We start from the raw sequence: 27147 nt of genomic DNA, 5'->3' as shown, positions 1-27147 counted from the left end.
ACTTTTCTCTGTATAAGAGTAAAAACCACAGCTTTGGTTATAAAATATCGTACAAACCATGGTATGAATACTTTTAACCCTGTAGTTTATTGAAGTTTCGAACTTGCTTCATTCTTTCTAAAATTTAGTTGGTTTGTGTGTCTTGTTTTCATGCTGGTTGGTGATTGGTGTGACAGGTCAAATTTGAGGGACATATGTTGTTACAAGTTTTAATGGGAACATAGAAGACTAGAGCTGGAGCCATAGCTATGTTTTGCAAATGGTTTGGTGCCTTCATTTGGTGTGGAAGGAGGGATGATACTGAACACCTGCCACATCATCAAGGTATTAAAAAAAGGATTTCAATTGTATCATGGATTAATTGTTTGCATCTAATTGAACTTTTTTTATATGTCATGTTTGTATATTTTATCGTGAAATGCTAAATAAATGTTGTTACAAAAGTTGGAATTATCTAATTATTGGTGGCAATAAACGGATCATTGCTTAATTACTAGACTGCATTTTATGGCATTTTTTGTGTTTTGTCTATTAAATGCCACAAGTGAGAACATAGAGACAATTTTTATAAATTGTTGTAGGTTCTTCAGTCAACTATGGCTAACATGTAGGATTGGGTGTTGCTGCCAACAAACTTTAGGTTGCCAAATTTCAAATTTGATTTTCATGTACTAACTTGGATAATTTGATTCATTTTTCCTACAAAGGAAAAAGATTTAATCCTGGTTAATGAGGCTTTAATTCTAACCCTTATGCTCAAAATGTTGCCAACCATGGAACTCATGGTACACTTATTGCATATATTTCAAATTTATTGTGTCAGGTTCTATATGTTGCTGAAAATAATTAATTGCAGGTCAAACATGAGGTTAAGCAGCTGAATTATGATTTATCTGTCTTGAACCAACTTACTACTCCCAATCCCAACTTAATGGGATGCATTTAAATCCTGATATCCTATTTTAAATGCTAAATATTTGAATTGAAGTTTTACTATTGAATATGGTTGGTAGGGGTGATCTTGTGACGTAGAACAGAGGGGGAGCATTTTGTTTAGGGTTTGTTATGTTTATCAGGGGATTATCCAGCAAAGAAGAGTGATATTATTCTTCATTTTTGTTAATTAAAGGAGTATTCCTGCTTGCCTAACCTACATCATTGTGAAAATTAAAGAAAAGCCTTTTGAATCCTGAAATTTAATATCTTGTTTTCTGCACCCAAACTGTGTTAGGTTTTAACTATTTAGAAATTTGAAGTGTTAATGCTTACCATTTTGAATTTTAGGCTGCACTACATGAAGAAATTTTATGATTAGTTTTTATACTTAAAAAGTCTTTATTCCTCAAACTTTGTCCAGTTTACTAGTTTTGCTTCTACCCAGTGCTTTTTTATTATGGGAGATGAGGTTTTGTTCAACATACTGGTTTTGTCATTGATTTTGTAGGGAAGGGCCCTTTATTACAACCAAAAGGCTTTTACTACAGCTGCCTCAAAGTTGGAGAAGACTGGATATGGTAAGTGGAGATTATAGTTGTTATTTTGTTTTGCAAAATTAAGACATTGTTGCTCATGAAAATGCTGCAAAAAGTGGATACAGTTTGAAGAATTTTGTTATTAAAGTGTAATAGCTATAATATTTTGTTCTTAATTTCTGATTAAGGCAACCTGCTATACAATCTTTGTAGCCTCCTTCCCTTTGGCCTTTTAAATAGAATAACCTTTCAAAGTGGATAGTGAGATGGGCTAAATTTTTGTTTTTTAATTGCTAGAAATCCTAGTGTCAGGTTTATGATATATCATTTAGGGGTGGACATGGTTTGGTTTGGGCTGGAAAACAAAACCAAACCAAACCTTAAATGTGGTTTGGTTTTTAGAATTTAACTGATTTTAAAGGTTCATAAACTAGTTAATTTTCCATTGAGGTAGCTCAATTTAGAAAGCGGGTTTAAAACTGGTTTAAACTCAAAGGTGGTGTTTAAAATACCAAAGTGGTTTGTAAACAATTCAAAATTGGTTTTGAACCCCCAAACTAATTCCATGTTAGTTCAAATCCATGCACACTGCATTGTTCTTAATGGTCGTTGTATACATTCCCCTTTAAAAATGAACTTAATGAGTCAATAAATTTTAATTATCAAATAGAGATTATCATATACTAAACATCTACACTTAAAGCATGTTACACTCATTTCCTCCTAGAATTGTTGTTGTTGCAACTTGAAAACATAAGGGAATTTTGCTACTGTTATTTGCCCATGTATTTTTTCATACCCATTTTATTCCCCTAACATCTAGATTCTACATGCTTGTAAGCCATGCTTTTGGAGGTTATTAACCACATAGCTGTTACATTTCATACTTTTGTGCTCTTTAACTAAGTTGTGATTTTTTTAGCTGGGTTAGTTGATTCTGAAAATGAGATTGCATTGCTTGAGTCAAAGACTACTAAAATAACTTTTTTTTCCTTCTTTATGTAATTCAATTTGACATATTCAAAAAATTCATGAAATTGTTTCATGCTTGTTGATGTCTAACTGGCGTGTTATTAAGCAACTGGCAAGCAAATTGAAGGATTGGGCTAATTTTAGCATCACAACTTTTGCTTTAAGGCTTATTAGCTTAGCCTTATACATGTGTAACACAAACAAGGGGAACACTATTTTAAGATAGAGGAAAAAGGAAATAGAAAATTAACAACAATGAAGGGTGAGTTGAGGGAAGTGGCTGATGTCATAGACCTGGTTAACTTCCCAAATCCTTACCTATCGCTAATTACAACAATAGTGATTGTATTTGTATCTAATGCACCAGATTTATGTATCCAACATACCAAATAACTGACAAAATTGTCATAAGCAGAATATATATATATATATATATATATATATATATATATATATAAAAGTGAATAGAAAGAACAAAACAAAACCTCAAATATGGAAAAGGCCAAAATAGAAGTAAATCAGACAATTGATCCTTGGTTGAAGGAAATAGAGATAAAAGGAGGAAAACTTGTACCTCAACTGCATCACAAAAATGATTGTTCTATGTGATCAATTCCGTCAAAAGATCTATTTACACAAGCGAAATGTCTAAACCCAAAAGTCCTTGGAGGCAAAGCTCTATGTTTTTCTTTGGTTTTCATTTTATATGCTAAAAATATAAAATTATGAGAGTTTGTGTTCAAAAGCCTGGCCTACACTGGCCATTTTAACATGTCTCAAACCTCAATTACTTGCAAACACATGTAATGAAACATACAATCATTAGAGTGATACAACTTAAATTGGTTGCTTTAGTTATTAATTACAATGACAAGTTGGGTCATTGGCCAATATGTTACCTAGACATTTACGAGTTGGTAACATAAATTCAATTGTGTTTTTTAGGATTTGGTATGATATCAAGTCAACTTCTTAACATTTGTGCATTTGGTTGATGCATTTATTTTGTAGTTTATGTACATGATATACTTTGTGTACATCATATTGTATGTTTGTATGATGGCTCTATTCTGTGATGTAGTTTGATTTGGAAAATGTTTCCTACTGAAATCTATCCTATAGGAATGACAGACAAAAGAATTAAAAAAAAAACCTTTATAGGTACAAAAAAGAACATTATACCATTGTCTGATTCATGTTGTCAATTGCGCCTATTGGGAAAAAGGTTGTTGTTGTTTTATCAGACACTAAACAGTTGGTTTTGCTAATTAGGGTCCTTTAGTTAGCCCAAAATAAGATATATGGCAATAAATTTTCAATAATTCCAAACAAATATCACACAATAATAACCCTCTAGTCCATAGCTATTTTAACCAGTGTTGCTAGGTTCTAGTCCTACTTTGTAGATTCAAGCAGCAATTGCATTAGATCAAGAAATCATTTTTTAGAAGTTCCCACCAGAATGATAAGTAATGAAGGTAAGGACAAGAAAACAACCTTACGCAATTAATAGTAGTAACTAAAGGAGTTCCTTATAGAGTTATTGAAATTATGAAGCTCCTTTGAATTGGGACCATAAATACACTTAATTATGTCCCTGCACAAATTGCAACAGAGAAACAAGATTGGATAACAAACACACTTGTGTGGGTGCCTTTGATAATGAAGTGGAAGAACAATATGTTCAAACTGAGCAAGGCTTGCAAAGGTTGATACAGTACCTGACATGGAGGAGGGCATTCCTAATCAGTTGCAGCTCCTAATGTGCAAAAGGGATGACACCCTTCAAAATTAATTGTTTATAAGTTTCCTATAAGCACCACAACAAAAATAACATGTTTTAGACTGCATAACTTACAATGACTCAATATAAATGGAAATGCTAGAGCTTCCAACGTTCACAACTTGACAAATGACTTCAATAAGTTAATCTTATAGTAAAATTGAGTGCCTATGCACATGTCATGAAGCTACAAAGTTAGAGGCGAAAATGAGAGATTCACACAAACCTAGGTTGGACAATGATCGCGATAGACAATGACGACGACAGAGGAAACGTCGGAACAGTACCACGATGACATGAGGCGGAGCGAAAAACACGTACGACGGCCGACAACTGATGGACACTATGAGCTCAGTGAAGGCACAAGTATCACACAAAGAAAGGGGTGAGTGACTAAGGGCACGAGGGTGACTCTATTAAAGAAAGGGTTCACATGAGGTTAAATGACGCGTATTCCACAACAATGTTCCTAAAAAACGTCATCGAAGTTTCATTTTATGACGGTTATCCTGACCCGTCGTTATTTGCATCATTCGAAGACAGTTTTTGTAAAACCGTCTTCATTTTCAAACACCATATTACAAAAATGTCACCGGTTCGATATATTACGATGCTGCCAATGGACCGAAATCGTAAGTGTGTCGTAAAAAGATGTATTTCTAGTAGTGTGACCACCATCGCAACCATCGTCAACCGTCATCACCACATTTACTGTTGTCACTGGTACTTCCACCACTATCACCGTCATGACTACTGTTGCCGCCACCAACATTATCTCCACCGTTGCCACCACCCCTGTTGACGGCGGTGCTGACAACGACAATCATGTTGATGGTGACAACAATGGTCATGGCGACGATCATGGTGGTATTGGTGACAATCTTGACATAAATTATTTTTTTGATAAAAAACATAAATTAAATCTTTAAGATATTTAATTTTCTATTTGATAAATTTTTTAGAGATTTTATGGTTACATAAAATTATAATTTGAGTTTAAAATATTTTAATCTTGTCTTTTATTTTAATCTAACTTGATATATATATATATATATATATATATATATATATATATATATATATAAGAGATAAAATTAACTTAAACAACTGTAATTAAAAAATGTCTATGCATATGTATGAAAAAAAATGAAAATAAAAAAAATATATCTATAGAGAATAAATAAATAAAAAAATAGGATATTGAGTTTATATTTGTTTAATTTTCTTATAGTAGTGGATCTTATTTATAGTTTTACCCACAAAATTAATAATAAATATTTTTATAAACCTCATTATTTATTAAAAAATAAATTTTTAAATTATTGTGAAAAAAGATTTGCAGCCCCTTTAATACATTCTTGGATGCATCCCTCCCCACATTACTGCTTCTTTCTCATGGCCTTTAGCTGATATTAAATTAACTCCACTAAAATGAATGAATGCAACACTAAAATATGGAAATATACTTTTGTAACTTGATCTTTTCCTTTTTTTTAAAAGATGTATAAAATGATAAAATAAAATTTCAAATAAATTAATAAGAATGAAATTGAGAAAAAATTTTAATAACTTATAAGTTAGTTTATTTTTCATAAGTGAAACCATAAGCTACTTGAAGTAATTAACTTATGAAAAATAAGCTATTAAAATAAGCTTGTGTATTAAGTTAGTATTTTGGTTAAAATAACTTATAAAGTAGTCTAATATTTATGTTTCATTTTACTTTGTTTGTTGAATAGATGCTCGAATTGAATTGGTTATATTTCAATTTTGGTTCCTTTTCTGATTTTGTGGACTAAAACATAATGCGTGGGATCATCGACGAATTTTGTTGTGGCGAATATCTAAAATATTATACTGTGGTTTAAGTTCATTTAAAATGTAAATTATTCTTGTAAGATTGAAATTAAATTGTTAAAACCATTTACCAATGTATGAAGAATTATTTTCAAACATTATATTCACTTTGACTTGTGCATAGGATATTCATTTTCAATTTACTTACGTTTTACTATGACATATGGCGTCGTCATTATTGTCATTAATGCAGTTTATATTTTATTGACTGTCCAGCTTTGCATGTACCTTCAATAAATTAAATTTAAATAATTAATTTCAAATACTGATATAATAAATAATATTTATTTATGATTCCAGTAAGATAATATATTTATGATTCTAGTAAAACTTTATGACTTTTTGAAGAAAAAAATAACTAAAATGTTTATATCGATATAAAAATTTAATTTTAATTAACAAAAAATGGGAGCGAATCTTAAAAAATGTATAGATATCTTACTAATAAATACATTTTTATATATGGATAAAAAAATTTAAATGCTAGATTAAATCTCATATTAATTATTAATTTCATAATCAGCTTAAAGAAAAAAAGTTTGTAAAAATAACTTAAGATACCATCAAGGAATCAAATATCTAATTTAGGTGATTAAAAAAAAATCAACTCTAAAGACTGATTTTAACATTTTCCGTCAAAGATCGAGTGAGTAGCAGCTTCGGTACGTAATTGACGTGAAGGGTAGAGATTATGATTTATGAAAGAAAAAAAAATCCATTGGCAAATATTCAACCTTTCCCACCACGTGAGATTCAACAAACTCTTGACTGATCAAGAGACTCTTTCCTGGTTTGTGGCATGTACTTCGTGAGTTGGCAATAATAAATTAAGAATAGTACTTTCGTGGGGAAACGAGGAGCCAAAGCCATGATGAAGCAGGTACACCAAGTTTATACACCAATTCAATAGCGACACTATGACAATCCATTACGTAGAGGAAGAGGACCACGAGAACTAGGCAACTAGCTATGAGCTATGCCCTAACATGCATGCATGCGGTGGTACTAGTCCATGCTACTCTGTCACATTGAAAACCTATGCTATGGACCATGGTCTAGTTTAATTTCTTAAGTTCTTGTTGTTCATCCTTCGATCGGCTTGTACGACTCTTGGACGCAAAGTTCACATGACATAAAAGGTGTGTTTGATTTAGAGGAAAATTATAAAAAAAAAAAGAAATAAAAAAATTTTGAATTAAAATAAAGTATAAGAGGTATGGATCCTACAAAATAAAATATAATTTTTTTTGGTTTATTATTTCTCCCATTGGTACCAAACAGGTATGAATATGATCTGGGTCAAAGTTTAGAAGCAAATGAGTCCAAAATGATTGAAAAACGTACTTCCATGCATTTTGGTTGAGTTTGGTGAAGTTTTTGAAGTGAATCAACTTGATCAAATTACTTCAAAATTTATTTAATTTAAAATTATTTATTTTTACCAAAATCAATTTAATTTAAATTCAATTTCATTTTGATCTAGACATTTTTCAACCGAGACATATATACATGAACCAAGTTTGGCAGTTGCCTTATAGTAATTTTTTTTTTTTTTAGATTTGGACCATTTTGATTGCACTACTCTAATTTTGCAGTTCTTCATGCTTGTGCCTTTTAATAGCCATTCAAATAAACAGTTTCATTAAACATTTTTTTTATAAATTCTTTTATCAAATTGAGAACTCATTCACAATTTTGAAAATATATAAAACTTACTAAATACATTAAAAAGAAAACTTATTTGAATAATTTTGTTTATAAAATTTATTGAAATAAATTAAAAACTTACAAAATATCATGCATATCACTTTCATGATCGTATAAGCCTAAATAAGTAAAAGGTCAAACGTTCATTTACTCTCCTATCCTAACACTCAAAAGTTAACACATCGTTTCATAACGACAATAAATATATGCCAGTCATTTTTTCTGTCAAACACGGATAGAATCTAGAACCTATAATAGTAAAAAAAAAAAGCAAAAAACTATAACAGTAATTCAAGTTCATAAGGCACCAATCCATTGAAAAACGTACTTCCATGCATTTTGGTTGAGTTTGGTGAAGTTTTTGAAGTGAATCAACTAGATCAAATTACTTCAAAATTTATTTAATTTAAAATTATTTGTTTTTACCAAAATCAATTTAATTTAAATTCAATTTCATTTTGATCTAGACATTTTTCAACCGAGACATATATACATGAACCAAGTTTGGCAGTTGCCTTATAGTATTTTTTTTTATTTTAGATTTGGACCATTTTGATTGCACTGCTCTAATTTTGCAGTTCTTCATGCTTGTGCCTTTTAATAGCCATTCAAATAAACAGTTTCATTAAACATTTTTTTATAAATTATTTTATCAAATTGAGAACTCATTCACAATTTTGAAAATATATAAAACTTACTAAATACATTTAAAAGAAAACTTATTTGAATAATTTTGTTCATAAAATTTATTGAAATAAATTAAAAACTTACAAAATATCATGCATATCACTTTCATGATCGTATAAGCCTAAATAAGTAAAAGGTCAAACGTTCATTTACTCTCCTATCCTAACACTCAAAAGTTAACACATCGTTTCATAATGACAATAAATATATGCCAGTCATTTTTTCTGTTAAACACGGATAGAATCTAGAACCTATAATAGTAAAAAAAAAGCAAAAAACTATAACAGTAATTCGAGTTCATAAGGCACCAATCCAATTAACTCTTTTTTGGAAGAGACCATTAAACAAAGTTTGTTATGATCAATATTTTTCTCAATAATTTTTTTTTCTTTAGTAGAGGATAACTCTGTACTTTTTTTTTCAATTGTTCTAAGTTATTTTATACATATAACAAATTAACAAATAAATGAAAAACAATAATAATTTACAAAACTAATCTTATTAAATAGATAAAAGAGAGTTGTATTAATATTACATTGAAAAATTAAAATGAAGCTTAACAAGGGTATTAATAAAAAAACTAATTAATATATGTTAACGGTGAAAATTGTTTTTGTTTTCATTAACAAACATAATCTCATAAGTATATTTGTGGAAGGAAATAATTCTTCCTTTGAAGGCCTTTTATCCTTCTTTAGGCCCTTCACCATGGGTTGTTAAATTTTTATGTTTAGTTCGATTTAAAATATATGATTGCAAGTAAAATCAAACAAATTATAGATATGTATTAAGTAAGAGAAGATGTTGTCAAAAGGAAAAAGTAATATAAAAATGATAAAGGGATGAGAAGAAGATGTGCAATGAAGGTAAATGAAAGCAAATAAAGTTACTTGATGAAAAAACTAGTATTTATAACAATAATTTCTAACTATCCATAACTTCCCGACATTTTTCTTCGATTTTCACCCTTAATGACTTATATCTTCAATCTTCACCGTTGATATCTTCTATTGTCTTGATGTTTTTCAAATGTTCATTTCTTTCATTATTGTACAATTAGTCAAAAAATTATATTTTAACACTTAGTGAAAATAGTCTATTAAAAAACTAGTTGTCAATACTTTACCGAAGACCATTTTTTGACAATGAAAAATAACGATGTAGATAATATGACATTGAAAACTAATGTATATAACACTTATTTTTGAATCAAGGAAGTATAAAATATGCTCAAATATAAAATTTGGATACTCTTCAAGAATTTAAATATTAGTTCACAACGTTGCGGAATAATAATATCTTCCATTAGATTCAACTTTTGTTAATATTTAGTATAACAAAATCACAAAAAGGTTTGAAGAACATAAATATTTTTTCTAAGGCTAAAATCCATTTTTTATTCCCTTATAATACACTATGCAATTTTAGTTCTCCCATTTTTAAATCAAGAAGACATTTAGTCCCTCAATTTTTCAAAATTTACAATTTTGCTTCTTCCCTCATCGGTTGATTATTAGTTGAACATCCTAGCTAGTCAAATGTTGACTCTAACATGACTTGTTGTGATGATGTGGTGCTTATGTACACGACGCTTATAAGACAATGATTTAAATGGTGTGAAAATTTTTAAAAGTATCCTAATGGGAATTGAACCGATGACTTCTTATTCAAAAACTACGAGACTTTTTAAATTTTTCACACGATAAGTCTCAAGCCATCTTGTTGTGCTTTAGACATAATAGGCAAGTGAGCATAGTCTAATTATAGAAAGAAATGGTAAGTATTGAGTTATCGTATGACTATGTTTAATATAAAGGGAATCAACAAACAAATTTTACACTCATTTACGGCAACAAATTGTGACGAATGAGTGGAGTTTCAGTTTTTAGGAAAAAATGTTGATGTAGCTGTATACCAATTTGTTATGATAAAACTAAATTGTTTTTGGTTTTCAAACACAAATGTTGGAGCGAAATTGAAATAATATAGAGAAAAGTATTACTGAGATGAAATCCATAGAATTCTTCAAATAAAACTTGTTCCTAATCAATGTCCTAGTTCAATGCACTCAATATTCAAACTACAATGACTTATCCTAATTCTTTAGTGATTAGTCCTTGAGGTCTAAGCCAAATCCCTAATTTCTTAGGTGATTTAGACCTAGAAGCTCTGAGTTAAATCAGTGAATCTTTATAAATGCAAGTATTTGATCCATTCCTAGTATTAAAGCCTTGCATAATTTCAATTCAAATATAGGATTTGAGCTTGTTTTCATACAATCCAAATCCCTAAAAGTTTAGTGGATCACTCCTAACATGCATCTAAGCATAGAACTAAAATATGATCACATTAACTATGAGAATTTATTAGAAAAATAGATATTACATACTTGAATTCTACTTCAATTACTCAACAACTATGAAATCTAACTCATTTGGATCATGAAGGATTCAAATAAAACCTTAAAAGAGTAACAATGGAGGAAAAAAGAAGAGAGAGAGAGAAGAAGAAAGATTCTATTTGATAGTTTACAAATGAACCAAAAGTCTCTACAAAGGATGTTACAAAACTTTTTATATAGAGCTAAGATTACATTAATTTTTTGTGCTTGCTACACCAAAACTACACTTATGAACTATGGAATCTGCACTTGATCTTCATGCCTTTGGACTTTATCCACTGGGGCGAATAGACAACTCATTGTAGCGAGTTTCTCTTAATTTCAAGGTCTTCAGCTTTGTAGATTCATTGTGGTGAAGTGCAACTTTGCTGGGGTGAATCTCTGCCAGCTCCAACTGATTTTGTGTCTTATTTTGTTGTGGTAAAAGCTTATCTTGTTGTGGCCAAATCATGTTTGTAACTCTTCATTCTTTGATCTTGTAACATCCAAATTTACACAAAAAACTATTTTTTTTAAGTTTATAAAACCAATTTATATAATTTAATAAAAACAACAATTATGCACAAAGATTTTAAAGAAAAGTTAAAATAATTGGTCACAAAATAAGGTGTGAAAAACAATTATCACATCACAATAAGTCATATTAGAGTCAACATTTAATCATAGATGGTTAACTAACACTTATATAAAAGAATGACTAAAATTGGAGACTAAATGCCTTGATTTAAAAATAAGATAACTAAAATTACGAATTATGCATTACAGGGAGACAAAAATGCATCTTAGCCCCTTTCAAACACATGCAATTTTATATTAATTGAAACTTATAATATCATAAAAATTGATTAAATAAGGAATAAGACTCGCACCTTTTGTAATTTTGATAAAATTTAACTGATAATAAAAAAATATGTTAAAAATGTGCTCTCAAAACATTTGTATTTTAAATTATTATTCTTACTTTTAATTTTGAAAGTGTCACTTTATTTTTAATCTATTTTCTTAAAAGTTTGTATAAAAAATAAATTGATTATTTTTATTATATATTTATGATACAAATCTCTAAAAACGAAGTATATTAAAAACAAAAATGACAAATTTATAATTAAAAATCAAAATAAAAACAATGTTTCTCAAAATAAACTGGCTCTAAAACTTCTCGAAGTTGGAATGAATAGAAGATGACTCCTCCAACAACACACTATGGAGAAGGCCACGACAACAAAACCTTAATATTTTTTTTTTGGTACAGTACTGTTTTGGTATGCACATAAGTCACATAACCTAAGTACAATTTAATTGGGCAATATTATTGAAATTTAATTTGAAAACCATGAGTTTTATATACAAATTTAAACGAAATATTACAAAAATTAATTTTAAATTTAATGATATTAGTAATATATTTTTATACCGTAAAACTAATCAAAAGTCACCGTTACTATAATAGTTCTTTTTATTAGGAAACGGTTAATATCATAGTTTTTTTTATACTTGATAATATAATAGTTTATGATTAAATAATACTATAAAATACATATAACTTATTTTTCTTTAAATTTTATGTACTATCAATGTAAAATATTTTATACTATTGATTAATTAAAATATTTTATCATAATTTTTGTTGATCATAATATTGATATAAAGTATTCATTGAAAACATTGATTAATTTTTGTTACCCACAAGTTAAGTATTTTCCTTCTAACAAAATTTTTCCATACTTAAGTCATAATTTAAACTCTTGACCACTTGGTTAAAGAACATAAATGACTCTTCCTTGTGTCAAATAAATTTATCATATATGACACTGAGAAATGCTAGCGACCCTGACAAATCCAAAGTTCAATCGAGAGGTAAATAAAAGTTGATTAAGAATTGTTTCCGCCAAGAACAATATGTGATCAAGATTTGGTGAAAAAAAAAATCAATTTTGGTAGGTCTACTTATCATTTAACAGTTCTCTCTCCTAATTTAAAAGTAGAACTCACCAAAATTAATGATTTTTCAATAAACTTTAACCAAACACAGGGAGTATTAAAAATAAAGTATCGGGTAAAGTATTGTTAACATCTCTCATATGATAATTTATAATTGAATATAATAATATAAAATATTTTTATATAATAATTTAAATCTTCTTACATAAAACATTTTTCTCTTTTAATTAAAAAATATTATTAAACACCTTGAAAATTGAGTTTAAAAATTATAATTCTTTTAACATACTTTGTTTCATAGGATAGTTGAGGAAGAAAATAAATTATATACTTATTTTTTTATCAGTAGGAATAAAGTTAAATATAAAAAAATTATAATAATTGATCCACCTTACTCAATCAACTAAGTCTCACTAAATTTATTGATTTACTATTGCTACTTTTGGTTCTTATTATAAAGTTTAATTAACTAATTCATTGGGATTAAAAAATTTAGTTAATATAATTGAGAGTATTAAATTTGTCTTTTTTTTTCCTTCAAAAATAGTCTTGTTAACAAAACAAATAAATATTAATAGTTCATTTTTCTCTTGCTATCATGTTATTCTAAAACTAACTATAGTGAAGAGTATTTGTGTATACTAAAAAATAATCAATACAAGAGATATGAGATTAGATCTTATAAAAATAATAATCAAGTCATTGCTTTTAATTTAGACCTTATAATAAAAATTGAAAACAAAAGATAATAATATTCTAAGAGTTCAATACACAGGATTTAAAAAGATTTTGTTTTTGTAAAAATTTTTGTAAAAATGTCTTGAAATTTTCAATCAAGATTTTTAAATAATAGAAATAAGTATTGTAATATTCAATCAAGACAATTACAATTTTCAAGGAATTCAATAAAATCTCATTAGAATTTAATTAAGATTTTTTACAACTTAAAAAAAGTTTTTTGGTATTCAAAAGTATGGAGATTTCAATGGATTCTTTTTTAGGATGGATTTTAATGGATTTCATGAGATTTTTTTAGTAAAAAATACATATCAAAACATCTCACCCAAACCCTTGAGATTTCATGAAACATTTTTTTTGTCAATTGACATGTTTTTCTTTCCCCATCATACATAATTCATTCTCTCTTTGTTGAAAGCATTAGACATTCCTAATGTTCTTTACTCTTTCGACCCATGGACAACATGTCCTGTAACAAGTGATATGAGAATTCTTAGCAATTCTTTGAATTTGGGATATTTTGATTATATGTTTATTTTTATTGAACGTGAAAATTTGACTCATGTATACGTGGATAAATATATAAATGATTTTTTTATACATAATTTTTTGATACATCTATAAATGAGGTTTGAAACAATTGTTGTTCATATTTTTTGTTTGATGGGATCGTTAATGTGGGAATGATTATAGATAAATATTGCATTATATAATTTTTATATAATTAAAATGATTGATGATTGAAGGAAAATAAGCTAATTGTGTTTATAAATATGCTAGGAAAAATTAATTTATTATGTAACATGTTTAGAATTCTTTTTATAGGATGAATTTTACCTAAAGGATAAATTAAAAAAAATTCATGAATCTTTATCAATAATTTTGAATGTTTTTTAAAAAATTCACACATAAAAATCCATAATATTTTTTCAAATCTTATGAATTCATATTTTATAAATTCATTAAAATCTAAACTATAAAATCCTAATCCTAAAAGTTTTTTAAAAAAATCTTAAAAGTAAATACATTCTTACAAAATCTTTTAAAATTTATAGAATTTTTTTTATGTCAAAGTAGTCTTTTAAAATCTGAATCCAATACACCCCCTAAAATTACACAAGCCTTATAATATCATATTACATTTTCAACAATTATTTTTATTTGTAGGTTATTATCTAAAATTAACATGCTTTATTAAATATTAAATTGGTTTTAGTTAAAAAATAATATAAGAAATTTTTTCATAAATTACAAAATAATTAAGTTATAAATGAATTAAGGATAAATTGTTAAATTTATCTCTAAGAGTGCGATGCATTGATGAATTTATCTGTAAAATATGAAAAATTTAAATTCAATCCCTAAATGTACAAAAAGTGAAACAAATTAATCATCCATACAATTTAACAAGTTGATTCCTAAACTTTACAACTTAATGTCATTTTAATCCTTGAAAAAATGATTTATTATCAAAATAATCTTTTAACATTGTAACTTAATAACAAAATAGTTTCACAAATTTAACGATAAAACTAATTTATAGTATTTTGTCACATTTGGTTACTAAATTTATATTTTACATCTTTTAAACATAAATTTATTACCACATCAAACTTTCAGAAATAAATCAGACTACTTAGATCATTTATCCATAAATTAAACAAGTCAAGCTAAGGTTACCTTCTGAGCTCATTTACATCTCTAGCCAATACAAATCTCACACTTGCACCATAACATATGGGACCCACCCACCTCCATCATGAATAAGCAAGTAACAACCACCTTTATCCCAAAGACCTCATCATCATGATCACCTTCCCCTTCAATGTCTATCTACTCTATCTTCTTCTCCATCACTCCATCGTGATCATTACATATTTCTCTTCCTCTACCTCTATTGGGAGTTTTACCAAATGGGGGTATTTTTTTCGATTTTTTCATATGGGGTGGTTTTCAAAAAAAATTTCCAAAGATGGGGTGTCATAACAGGTGTTATGACTTCTAAGTAACAAGTGTTAACATCTCTTATGACTTTTTTAATTGAAGTTGTAAAATAATTTACGATTTCAGTTTATTTTTTTTATGACTTCAAAATTGTTAGTAGTTTTTTTATGACTTTGAAGTCATAAGTTTATCTTTTTTTATATATATTTTACGACTTTGAAGTCGTAATGTTCTTTTTATCTGTTTTAGGTTTAGATTAATTATTTGTATTTTATTTTCTTTTGTTTTCAATTTTTTTAAATTGTAAATAATTTTATTTATTTAATTATTAAATAAATATTTTTAAGTTTACTTGTTATTAGTTTTATTTAATATCTTGTATATTTTTTATGATTTTATTAAATATGTTATATATTTTTTAAATATTTTTTTATTAAAAATATTTTATATATTTTTTTATTTAATATACTTTGTATATTTAAAATTTAGATAATCTTTTAATAAAAAGAGAGACTAAAATTAAAAGGAGATACTACAATTTTAAAACACTTTGATTTAAAAACCCAAGACATTTAAATGAAAATTACATGTTTTTTTAACAAAAAAATTAATAATGAGATGATGTCTCACAACGAATTCTTCTAGATATGCGTCGAGGTATCTCATCTTGTTGTTGCTCTGGATTTGCAGGTGATTTTTGTCCTCTTGTTCTATGACCTCTATCTCCTCTTGTCCTAGGATGATCACATGTAATTGTGTGTTGTTGTTGAGGAACATGATCATCATCATCGTCATCATCATCGTTATTGTTGGTATTGTTGCTATCATCATCTTCCTCCTCATCTTCGTGACCCATGTCACACATTTGAGTAGGTAATGATGGACGATGACAAGAGCTCGATGGTGGTAGATTATATGTAGATGACAGAGTGTTTAAAGTGGTGGCAAACCTTTCTGAGACTCCATAAGAAACATTAGAGGTAGAAGAACTTAAAATGAGTATTGAGACATATATGATGAGAACCCTAATGGTTGAAAACTTTGTTGACATCCTTGAGGCATGTATTCAAAGAAGCTCATTGATTGATATTGTGCTTGTAATTGATGATGTTGGGGCATATATCCAAAAACATGCACTAGAGGTACACTGGGTTTAGCATATGATTAATGTTGGTGATGACCAGGAAAATACTGTGAATTAAAATTTACAAAGTTAGAAATAATAATAGCAATAATTTATTAAAATTATAAATTAAACTTACAACCTCAGTAGATAGTGTCCCTTCACGCAATATATATCGTCCATTTCGACATATATATCATTGCATGCATTCTGAATTTTCATGCAAAAGACCCTGGTCCATATCACCGTGAACAATATAATCATTCCAATGATTCCATTTGGTAATCCAGTGACGATGATGGTGAGGCCAAAAAATATCTGTTCTCTCTCTCATATCTATGTCATGAAGTTGATCTAGGTTTGGTGGGTCATCTGGAATAATTTGTCGCAGTCCAAATTTCCTGATGACCCTATCTATTGGATGTCATTCCACAATTTCAAAACATATGAGAGAGACTTTTGCACGAACAAGCATTGATACCTCAACATTATTAATTAATGGCCTTATTTTTTGTGTTTCATAAGGAGTCCACAAGAATTGCAAGACATAACATTATTATTGTCGCATATTTAAGTTTGAATAGGAAACTGAAAAAAAAAAAAAGACTTAACATGAAAATTAAGAAATGATCTGTTGCACACCAACTGTAATGATCTGCTCTATATTGGGTTGTGCTGCTATAGTCATGGGTGTGGAACTGCATTAAATGTATTGCCCCGAAGATACATCACCTATATGTGGAAGAAGTACAAAAAGGACTTAGATTTTCTCTTGCATGAAGGTGGTCTCGTCTGATGACCGAAACAAACATTCCCACCAATTAAGTCAAATTGATACGCGTCATATTTGATAGACTACATATGAATGAGGTTCATTTCTTAATTTTCATGTTAAGTCTTCACAACCCAATCTAGAGCTCAAAAAAAGGATGCTAATACTGTTGCACACCAACTGTAATGATCTGCTCAATCAAATTTGGTAATAAAAGGAGATACATAAAATGAACTCTTCCACTTGATGTATCTGACATCAAATAGTCGTCTATCAACATCATGATATGAGCTCTAGCATGTTGTGCAATGACAACATCATCAACTGGAAGTTACTAAAAAATTTTCCGCAACCAACTTAGATAAATTATTTTACCCTTTATATACTTATCAGGTGCAGTGTCCCCTAGTAATGCCTGACAAGCAACATGTACATCATCGATAATGATACCAGTTACTAGCAATTTGTCAATCTTCAGGCCCAACTGTAGGGTCACATCTTGTAAAGTTATGGTTGTTTCCCCGTGTAGAAAATGAAATGTATGAGTTTTAGTTCTCCAACTTTCAACTACTGCACTAACCAAATGCTGGTTAATATCAATTTTTCCAGCATTTATAACATGAGCAAAATCAGCTAAAGCGATTAGGTCTTTGACACAATTATCTATCCGATCTAAGTGTGTAAAAGCCCAAATAGTATTATACCTTAGACAAATCATTCTCTCTTGGCCTTCTCACACTTGATTCGAAATATGATTGTCTTGTAAGTTTAACAACAAGTCATCAATAGGTCTAGGTTGTGCATGTACCATTGGTTCACAATGCAAGAAACAAGAGATGGATAGAAGGATGAAAAAAGTGGGATGTAGACAAACAAAAAAAGCTTCGTGAGGAAACTTAGGTTGGATGAAAATAAGATTGGAGAAGAATGAAAGTGCAAGTGAATAAAGGCACACTATATTTATATAAGTTGGCTTTAGATAAAGGCACACTATATTTATACAAGCTTAATGTGAAATACATCACACACTTAATGAGTATTGCTTTTTTTTACCAAAGTGTAGGCTTCAAATAACTTAACTTGTATAAAGCCTATATGCATCATGTGAAATGCAGTATACACAACACCATACTATTCATGGGTTTGATGTTTCAAGAGGCATGCAATATTTGTCTTTAGCCAACTTGATTGGACCTCACACACTTAATGGTTTCAGTTCGCGTGATGGCAAGCTAACATGCATTTAAGTTAATGTTGAACTTAGTACAACCATCAAAACTTTCAACCAGCTAAGATTTGGACTTTTTTGAACACGTAACCTTTGTGTCTTCAACTTATTCACTAGCTGCAAAACATGCACCAAAACTTTCAACCAACTATTTTCCTGTCATGCTTCACGAGTATGATACTTCCTTTCATGTAAGCTACCCTCTGCAATATTAACCAGCCTAACTTGCACTAGCCTGACGCATTGAATGACCATCCATTAAAGCCTCACGAGACAACTTTACAAGTTTACTATTCATACATGTGCCATGCTTCACGAGACAACTAAGTTGCTGCATTTTTCTTGCACTTTGATTCATCAATTCACTGCGTGCAAATGACCAAAATGGTGCAATATTTATCTGTATTTTTCTTGCACTTTCATTCTCCAATTTGTTGCGTGCAAATGGCCAAAATGGTGCAATTTTTCTGCATTTTTCTTGCAGTTTGATTCACCAATTCACAGCCAAAATGGTGCTGCTTGGAAGTCATTCACGTGGCCACGACTTCGAAGTCATGAAGGATGACATGATTTCACTATTTGTAAGGCATAAATGGATAGCTGGATGTGATTTGATGCACAATGGATTGTGGGATGGTGGGTTGTTTTTGGTCCCATGACTTCAAAGTCGTGAAGAATGGCACGACTTCACTATTTGGTTTTTAAATGTTATATTGTATTTTTAAAAGAAGATATGTTATAATATTATAAGTGTTAAGTGTTTTAATAAATTATAAGTGTTAAGTTAATATTAATATAGGGTTTTAGAAATTTAAATAAGTTATTAGATAATAACATTTTAGAGTTTAGTCTTTTAATAAGTTATAAGTTTCAAGTTATTATTATTTTAGGGTTTAGTCTTTTAATAAATTATAGGTTTCAAGTTAATATTAATTTAGGCTTTTAGAAATTTAAATAAGTTATTCGATAATAATATTTAGAGTTTAGTCTTTTAATAAGTTATAAGTTATTGCTATTTTAGGGTTTAGTCTTTTAATAAGTTTTAAGTTAATATTATTTTAGGGTTTAGTGTTTTAATAAATTATAAGTGTTAAGTTAATATTAATTTATGATTTTAGAGATTTAAATAAGTTATTAGATAATAATATTTTAGGGTTGTTACTATTATTTATAGAAAATTTTTATTTTTATACAAAAATGTTATTAGTTAATTATATGCATACGTGAAATGAAAAGTCTTGTTGCCAAAATATTACTACTTTCATCGATAGAAATGTAAGCTTCACTATTCATGCTCGTTATAAAAGGGAGGTCTGGTTCACACTGGATTTCATAAAGTAACAATCTTGCATATTTTTCAAAATATAAAAGGGCCTTTCATTTTCACATATTTCTTATAATCTTCTCGGTATATTTTTTATTTAACGTTAGATACACTAAACTAGGGAGTTTTACGAGAAAGGTGTATTTTTATTTTTGAGTTTTCTTGGTATGAGGTTTTTTTTTATTTAACGTTAGATATACTAAATTATTTACATTTTCACTAATAAGTTACATTTGTATTTGTTGATAGATGGCTAGTGAAGAGCCCATAATAAGAGATAATGTTAGCGACTTCATTGACGGCAAGCAACAACACGATGTTCATGAACATGGAGAACCAAGCAATGAAAGTGAGTCATCTTTATATTTTAAAACTATTAGTAGTCAACTTTCAGAAAATCAAAAGTACTCAAATCCTTATCAGAACATAGGGAGTACTAGTACAAATGACCTTTATGAAGGCTTGATATTTAAATCAAACAAGCAATTATGGATGCCATTAAACAATTTCATTTTGTGCATTCATTTAATTTTCATGTGGAAGAGAACAAGAGTGACAAGTATGTTGTCATGTGTAATCAATATGGTAATGGATGTTTTTGGAGGGCGAGAGTATCCTTTAGCAAAATACACATAAGGTGAGAGTTGAAGAAAATAAATGGTATTCACACTTGCATAACTTCTGTCATATCACAAGATCATGTTAGGTTAGACTCATCTGTAATTGCTCATAATATTGTTCATTTAGTGAAAACAAAACCTAGTATCGAAATCAAAACCTTGATTGCAAACAAGACAAAGGTTTGGTTATACTGTTTCATACCAAAAAGCAAGGAAAACTAAATAAAAAGCCCTTAAAATGACATTTGGAAGTTAGGAACAATCATATAGTTATCTGCCGATATGGATGATAGTTGTTCAACACTTTGTACCAGGTACATTTGTAAGATACAACCTCTTCAGTGGAGGATGGTGAGGATGAGTCTCCTAGGATGATTCTTAATCATGTATTTTGGGCTTTTAAGCCATGCATTGAAGGTTTTCAATATTACAAGCCAATTGTGTAAGTAGATGTGACATTTTTAACTGGGAAATATCGTGGTACTTTGTTGACTGTCATTGGACAAGATGGTAGTAAGAACAATTTTCCACTTACTTTTGCAATTGTTGAGAGTGAGACCAAAGAAGCTTGGATGTGGTTCTTGCATTATTTGAGGAGATATGTTGCACCTCAACCACATTTGTGTATTATATTAGACAGGGGAACCAGTTTGCTATTAGCTTTGCAATCAGAATGAGTTGGGTAGACTAGACTAGATGTTTCGTTTGTGTATTGCATTCTCCACATTGCATCAAATTTCAACAAAAATTTTAAAAATGTTGACTTAAAAAAACAAGTCATTAATATGGGTATGCTTCTAATCATTTCATGCATCAAATTCTTGCTTTATTACATCTTCACTATATTTATTATTCATTGATTTATCTTTTGCCGTAGGATATGAGATGAGGAAACTACGATTTGAGGCAAAGTTGTTCACAATGCGAACAGAATTTCCACAAGCAGCAGATTAGTTAGACCAAATTCCCAAGAGTAAATGGAGTCAAGTTTACGATGAAGGAAATCGGTATGGCCATATGACTACCAAACTTGCCAAATGTATGAATTCTATTTTGAAAGAAGCCCGAGCATTACCTATTACTGCTTTAGTCAATGAAACATTTAATAAAGTAAATGATTCATTTGTTACTAATGGCTTGAAAATCATGAATATGATAAAGGCCGGACATAGGTATTCTGAAGACATATATGTCATGATGCAAGAAAATCAACACATTGCTACCTCGCATTTATGTTCTCATGTATGTTTGAGAAACAAGGGAGTTTGAGATTCAAGAAATTGCAAATATGCGGCTTGGTCGATGAGCAATGACATGCATTGTCAAATTAAATGAATGGCCACGTGATCGTGAACAATTCAAACATTTTGAATTCCTTGTTCGCATACGATTGCAGTGTGTGCTTTTTGCAATTTAAATTATGATGACTTTGTTGACCCTATATACAAGTTGGAAAACATTTTCAAAGTTTATTAGCATCACTTTCATCCCCTTGGAAGTGAAGACAAATGACCTCAATATTTAGGTCTATATTTTATGTCCGATCCTTTGAAACGACGACAAACATTAGAAAGGTCACTCACTACTCGTATACATAATGAGATGGATGAATCAATTCCAAATAGGCCTAAGAAATGTTTATGGTGTTGAAGTGAATGACATAATTATAGTAAATGTCCATACAAACAAGTAGATGACTAATATAGTTTTTACTTTTTATGTTTCTCTTTAATTTGTATGGTTCATTTTATATTAATGTATTATGTTGTCTTTAATTTAACAACTACTTTTATTACTAAATTATTAGATGTTGTTAATAGTAAATTCCTTTACACAAAATAAATAATATTATTTCATAAACTATAAGTTTATATTAGTAACAAAATATTTTAATATTAGGTTTAAAATTTTAGTTTTTAAAATAAACAAATATTTAAAAAAATCAAATTCAATATAACATTTTAAAAGATTACCTAAATATTAAATAAAAAATATTAGAAAATATATAAAATATTTTAAATAAAAAATATATAACATATTAAATAAAATCTTAAAAATATACAAGATATTAAATAAAACTAATAACAAGTAAAATTAAAATATTTATTAAATAATTAAATAAATAAAATTATTTACAATTTTTAAAAATTGAAAACAAAAGAAAATAAAATACAAGTAATTAATAAAACCTAAAACATGTAAAAAAAACATTACAACTTCAAATTCGTAAAATATAAAAAAAGAAACTTACGACTTCAAAGTCGTATAATAAAAAAAACTACTAACGACTATGAAGTCATAAATAAAAAAAATTAAACTGAAGTCGTAAATTATCTTAGGACTTTAGCTAAAAAAATCGTAATAGATGTTATAACTTGTAACTCAAAAGTCGTAACACCTGTTAGGACTTATCCTATTTTTGAAAATAATTTGAAAACAACCCATATAAAAAAAAATAAAAAAAAAAGTACTCCATTTTGTAAAACTCCTGCCTTTGCCTTCTCCTAATACACACACTGCTTTGCATCTAAGCGATTATTGATCCATCATCCCCACTTCAAAATTAGCCACCACAGTCATAGTCCACACCCAAACCAAACCCGACCCCTCAGACATGACATTCATGTCTTGTCACCTAAGTCTACGTGTCCCACTCACCATTTAGACCCCTTATCATTACCGCCATGTGGAGTCATCATCTCTACCGCCACGTGGAGACAAAATTGCAAATTTGGTCCCCCTATTTGTTTCAGATTTCGATTTTGGTCTCCCTATAATTTAATTCATCAATTGAGTCTCTCATTTATATCCAATCCCATTATTTTAGTCTCCAAGTCCGAAATTGGACATTGACTATTACTTGCGAATGTTGAGTGTCATGAATCACGTTTTGATTGAATGATATTTTGGACGAGATTTTTCTATTGCTAAAACTGTCGGCAAATGCAACGTCGCCAGAGCGAAGATCAAAAAGTGCCACGTGTCCCCCATTTGGTCATTTAGCTGGTAACATCCATCCGACGGTGAGGGATGAGCGTGTGTTTAGAGTCGTTAGATGTAGGGCATTGAAACAAAGCCCCTACATGGCAGTCACCCTTTTATAGCTCCTTGCGACGCATCTTCTTGCTTCCTCTAAAAGCGGAATGGCTATGCCACCAAGTCCAACCAACACAGGGTCGTCAAAACCCTTGGTAATCAAATCCCTCCCTCACTGATTATGCTTCAGATCGGAACAATTTTTGTTTTTGTTTTGCTTTTTTTTTTTTTTAAGATTTTGGTATTAATTGGTTCTACTGGGTACATCATGTTTGGTTCTGTGGGAATAACACAGGTGGAAAGCTCGTTTATTAGACTACCAAGAAGAGGGCCAGCAAACCCAAGTTCCCTGTCACTGGCAAGAGGATTCAAGGGGTGCGCTTTTTGTTACTCGTTCAATTTTTTCTTCTTTTTTGATGTGTAAACTTTAGTGTTCTATTCTTCATTTTTTTAATGTTGCTTTGATTAGGACTAGTTATGAACATTGTTAAAACCAGCTAGTGTGTATAATGCAAACTTCTTGAGACTACAATACCGAGACACCGCGGTTTCCGAATGTTTCAACATGGGAAAGAAAGAGAGAAAGAGAGCGAGAGAAAAATACCGTCCAATTAAAACATGATCAATGTTCTCAATAACACTCAATGTTCAATTTTAGACTTGAAGACTGGAATAACAATATTAGACATAAATGGAAGATTCAATTGATGAATTAAATTATAAAAAACTAAAATCAAAATATAAAATAAATAAAAAGATCAAATTTACAATTTTACTTTTAGTAAAACTCTCACCTTTACCTTCTCCTAACACACACTCTTGGGTTGCATCTAAGCGATTATTGATTCATCATCCCTACTTCACTATCAGCCACCACAGGCATAGTGTACACCCAAATCAAACCCGACCCCTCACACATCACATTCATGGCTTGTCACTCAAGTCTACGTGTTCCACTCACCATTTAGACCCCTCATTACTGCCGCCACGTGGAGTCATCATCCCGATGTGACTTCTTGCTACCCTCCAGTCCCCACACTGTTCCTTTTCTTTTCCTCGTCCCAAACTCCCATCGCATAATATAAATATCCCTTCTCCTATATATCTATATATATATATATATATATATATATATATATATATATATATATATATATTCATGATCAAATTAGTATCATTATCATTCACCGTAACAAACACCACCATGGCACCATACGCTTAAATCAGGCCATGATTATCGTCATTATCAACATGCACCGTGACGTGGCACATTATAAACAAAGTGTTTTGCGTCATTTTCAAATTCTTAGCCATTAATAGTGCGGATGAAATAGCATCTCAAACACGCCAAAATAAGATTACAATCCCAAACACCCAACAAAACAACAAACAATTGTTATAGCACCAATCCCCACTATATATTAATATAAAACACCGCTCCTATGTTTCCCCCCCTAATAAATCAAATTCCAAATACATACATAAAATAAAACATAAAAAAGAAAAAAAAACTAACATGGATGTTAGTTGCACATGAACATCACTACTTATGATCAAGCCCAATCACCTCTCCGAAAAAACAGAAAAGTAAAAAACCAAAAATTTACATATCTTAATTACGAGTTCCTTCCAGGTTCTCTTTCAATTTTTATTTTTATTTCTTTATACTTTGGTTTAGATTCCAGATATTCTTTACTCTTTCCCTCTCAGGTCATAAAAAACAAAAAGAAAAAAGAGAGAAATTTCTTAAGTATTTTCAAGGAAGATGAAAGAGAGAAGAAGTATTATCTTGATCAGACCAATGAGCGTGGGTCCAGTAAGGCTGATCAACGGTGTTAGGAAGATCAAACAAACCTTGATCCGCACCGGGTTGCCAATCCAACGATCCAAACCCTCCCTGATGCCCAGTCTTATGCTGCAGCGAAGAAAACTCAAGCGGCACAGTGTGATCGAGAAACGACGCCGTACCGAACTCCTGATGATTCTGCTGCTGCCACTGACCATGGCCTCCACCTGCTGCCGCCTGCACCTGATTAGTAACACTAATACCGAAACGAAACGACGTCGCATCGAGGATGCTGTTGTTATTTTTATTGTTCCCAAACCCAAACGCTTCGTTGTTGTTTAAATTGATGAGGCTGGTGAAGTTTCCTATCTCAGAGAAAATGCCACCACTATCCAAAGAGGGGTTAGGGTTAGGGTTAGCGAACATCTTCGCCTCACGGTGGTCGTTGTCAAGTAATAAACTGTTCTTCGACGGAGCGTTTGATGTCGTCGGCGGCGGCGCCGACATCTCCTCCGTCGCGGTCACGGTTAAAGTGGAGCTTTCACTGCTGGAGTGAGAATGAGAATGATGCTCCAGCTCTGGTGCCGGTGGCGTTGGTGCGGTGGCCGGTGCGGTTGCCGAGAAAGAAGAACGGTTGTTATTAGTGTTGCTGGTGGTGGTGGTGGTGGTTGTTTTGGGTTTGTTGGAGCGTTTAGATTTCCGGCAACCGCCACCGACGGGGACGTTGCGGAGGACGCCACCCTTGGTCCAGTAGCGGCGGCAGTTCTTGCAGAAATGGCGCGGCTGGGAAAGGTTGTAGTTGTTGTAGTAACAGAACTTGGTGTTGAGTGAGTCACAACGTGGGCACTTTAGCGGCGGCGGCTGCTGCTGCTGGTGGTGCGGCCTCAGCCTCCGGTCGCCGCCGCCGTAGAACCTGCCGCCGCCGATGGAATGTGTTTCGTGCATTTCCCAAACCTGAAATTTGGAAATGTTTTTTTGTGTTCTGTGGTGAGTGAGAAAGAAAGAAAGAAGATGGAGTTTCTCTCTTTTTCACTGTGTGGTGTGTACTATGTTTTCTTGTTCTGTTGGAGTTGGATGAAGGAGTGTGTCAGTGTGTAAACAAGGTTTCGGGGAATAGTGTGAAAGAAAGAGTCTTCGGACAGACAAATACCTCTGCAGAGGATGGGCCACTGCTCGTATCGCTATCTTCCATTTTTCTAACATTTTTCAAGGCAATTGACCGAAACGACCTTGTGCAGAGGATGGGCCACCACAGAAGAGGCTTCAAAAATACGAAACAATCCCTCCAAGATACAACAAGTCTTATAACGAACATTTACTCAAATGTTTTTTTTTCTCGATTTTTATTAATGATTATTTAAATAGTACTTAATTTTTTTTTAATTTTTGTATCTTTATAGTACTAAAAATAAAATAATTATTATGATTTTTTAAAATTAAATAAATTTTGCACGCTTTATTTTGAAAATTTTGATTCTCATGATGATTGAATGTATATATCATGTTTATACAAATTGTTTTCTATAATAAATGAAAAGGTAATACAATGTATAATAAAATGTTGAATAAGTAAATTATATGAATCATATAATTTTATTGTAAAATATTTGTAACTTGGGTATATCAACAAATTAAATTTCAACATGTTTTAAATCTATGCATATATGATTCTGTCGATTTTTAATCATTATAAAAAAATATTACTTTTCAATCCTTACGTTTATTTACACTTCATGTGCATTTTTATTAAAAATAC

General features: G+C 30.2%; 1 protein-coding gene across 1 annotated transcript; it reads right to left on the bottom strand.

The window, feature by feature from the left end:
* Nucleotides 1-24770: 24770 nt before the first annotated feature.
* LOC100818266 (dof zinc finger protein DOF5.4) lies at nucleotides 24771-26853 on the bottom strand. Its single transcript, XM_041016098.1, has one exon. The coding sequence runs from the start codon at nucleotides 26334-26336 to the stop codon at nucleotides 25362-25364; it is 975 nt and encodes a 324-aa protein (XP_040872032.1). The 5' UTR covers nucleotides 26337-26853; the 3' UTR covers nucleotides 24771-25361.
* Nucleotides 26854-27147: the final 294 nt, after the last annotated feature.

Source organism: Glycine max, chromosome 6 (genome assembly GCF_000004515.6).
Source record: "Glycine max cultivar Williams 82 chromosome 6, Glycine_max_v4.0, whole genome shotgun sequence".
Lineage (NCBI taxonomy): Eukaryota > Viridiplantae > Streptophyta > Magnoliopsida > Fabales > Fabaceae > Glycine > Glycine max.
This window is presented reverse-complemented; position numbering and strand designations above follow the sequence as displayed.

Excerpts from the sequence above, each read along its gene's own strand:
- LOC100818266 (XM_041016098.1), bottom strand. The coding sequence starts at position 26,336 with ATGCACGAAACACATTCCATCGGCGGCGGCAGGTTCTACGGCGGCGGC.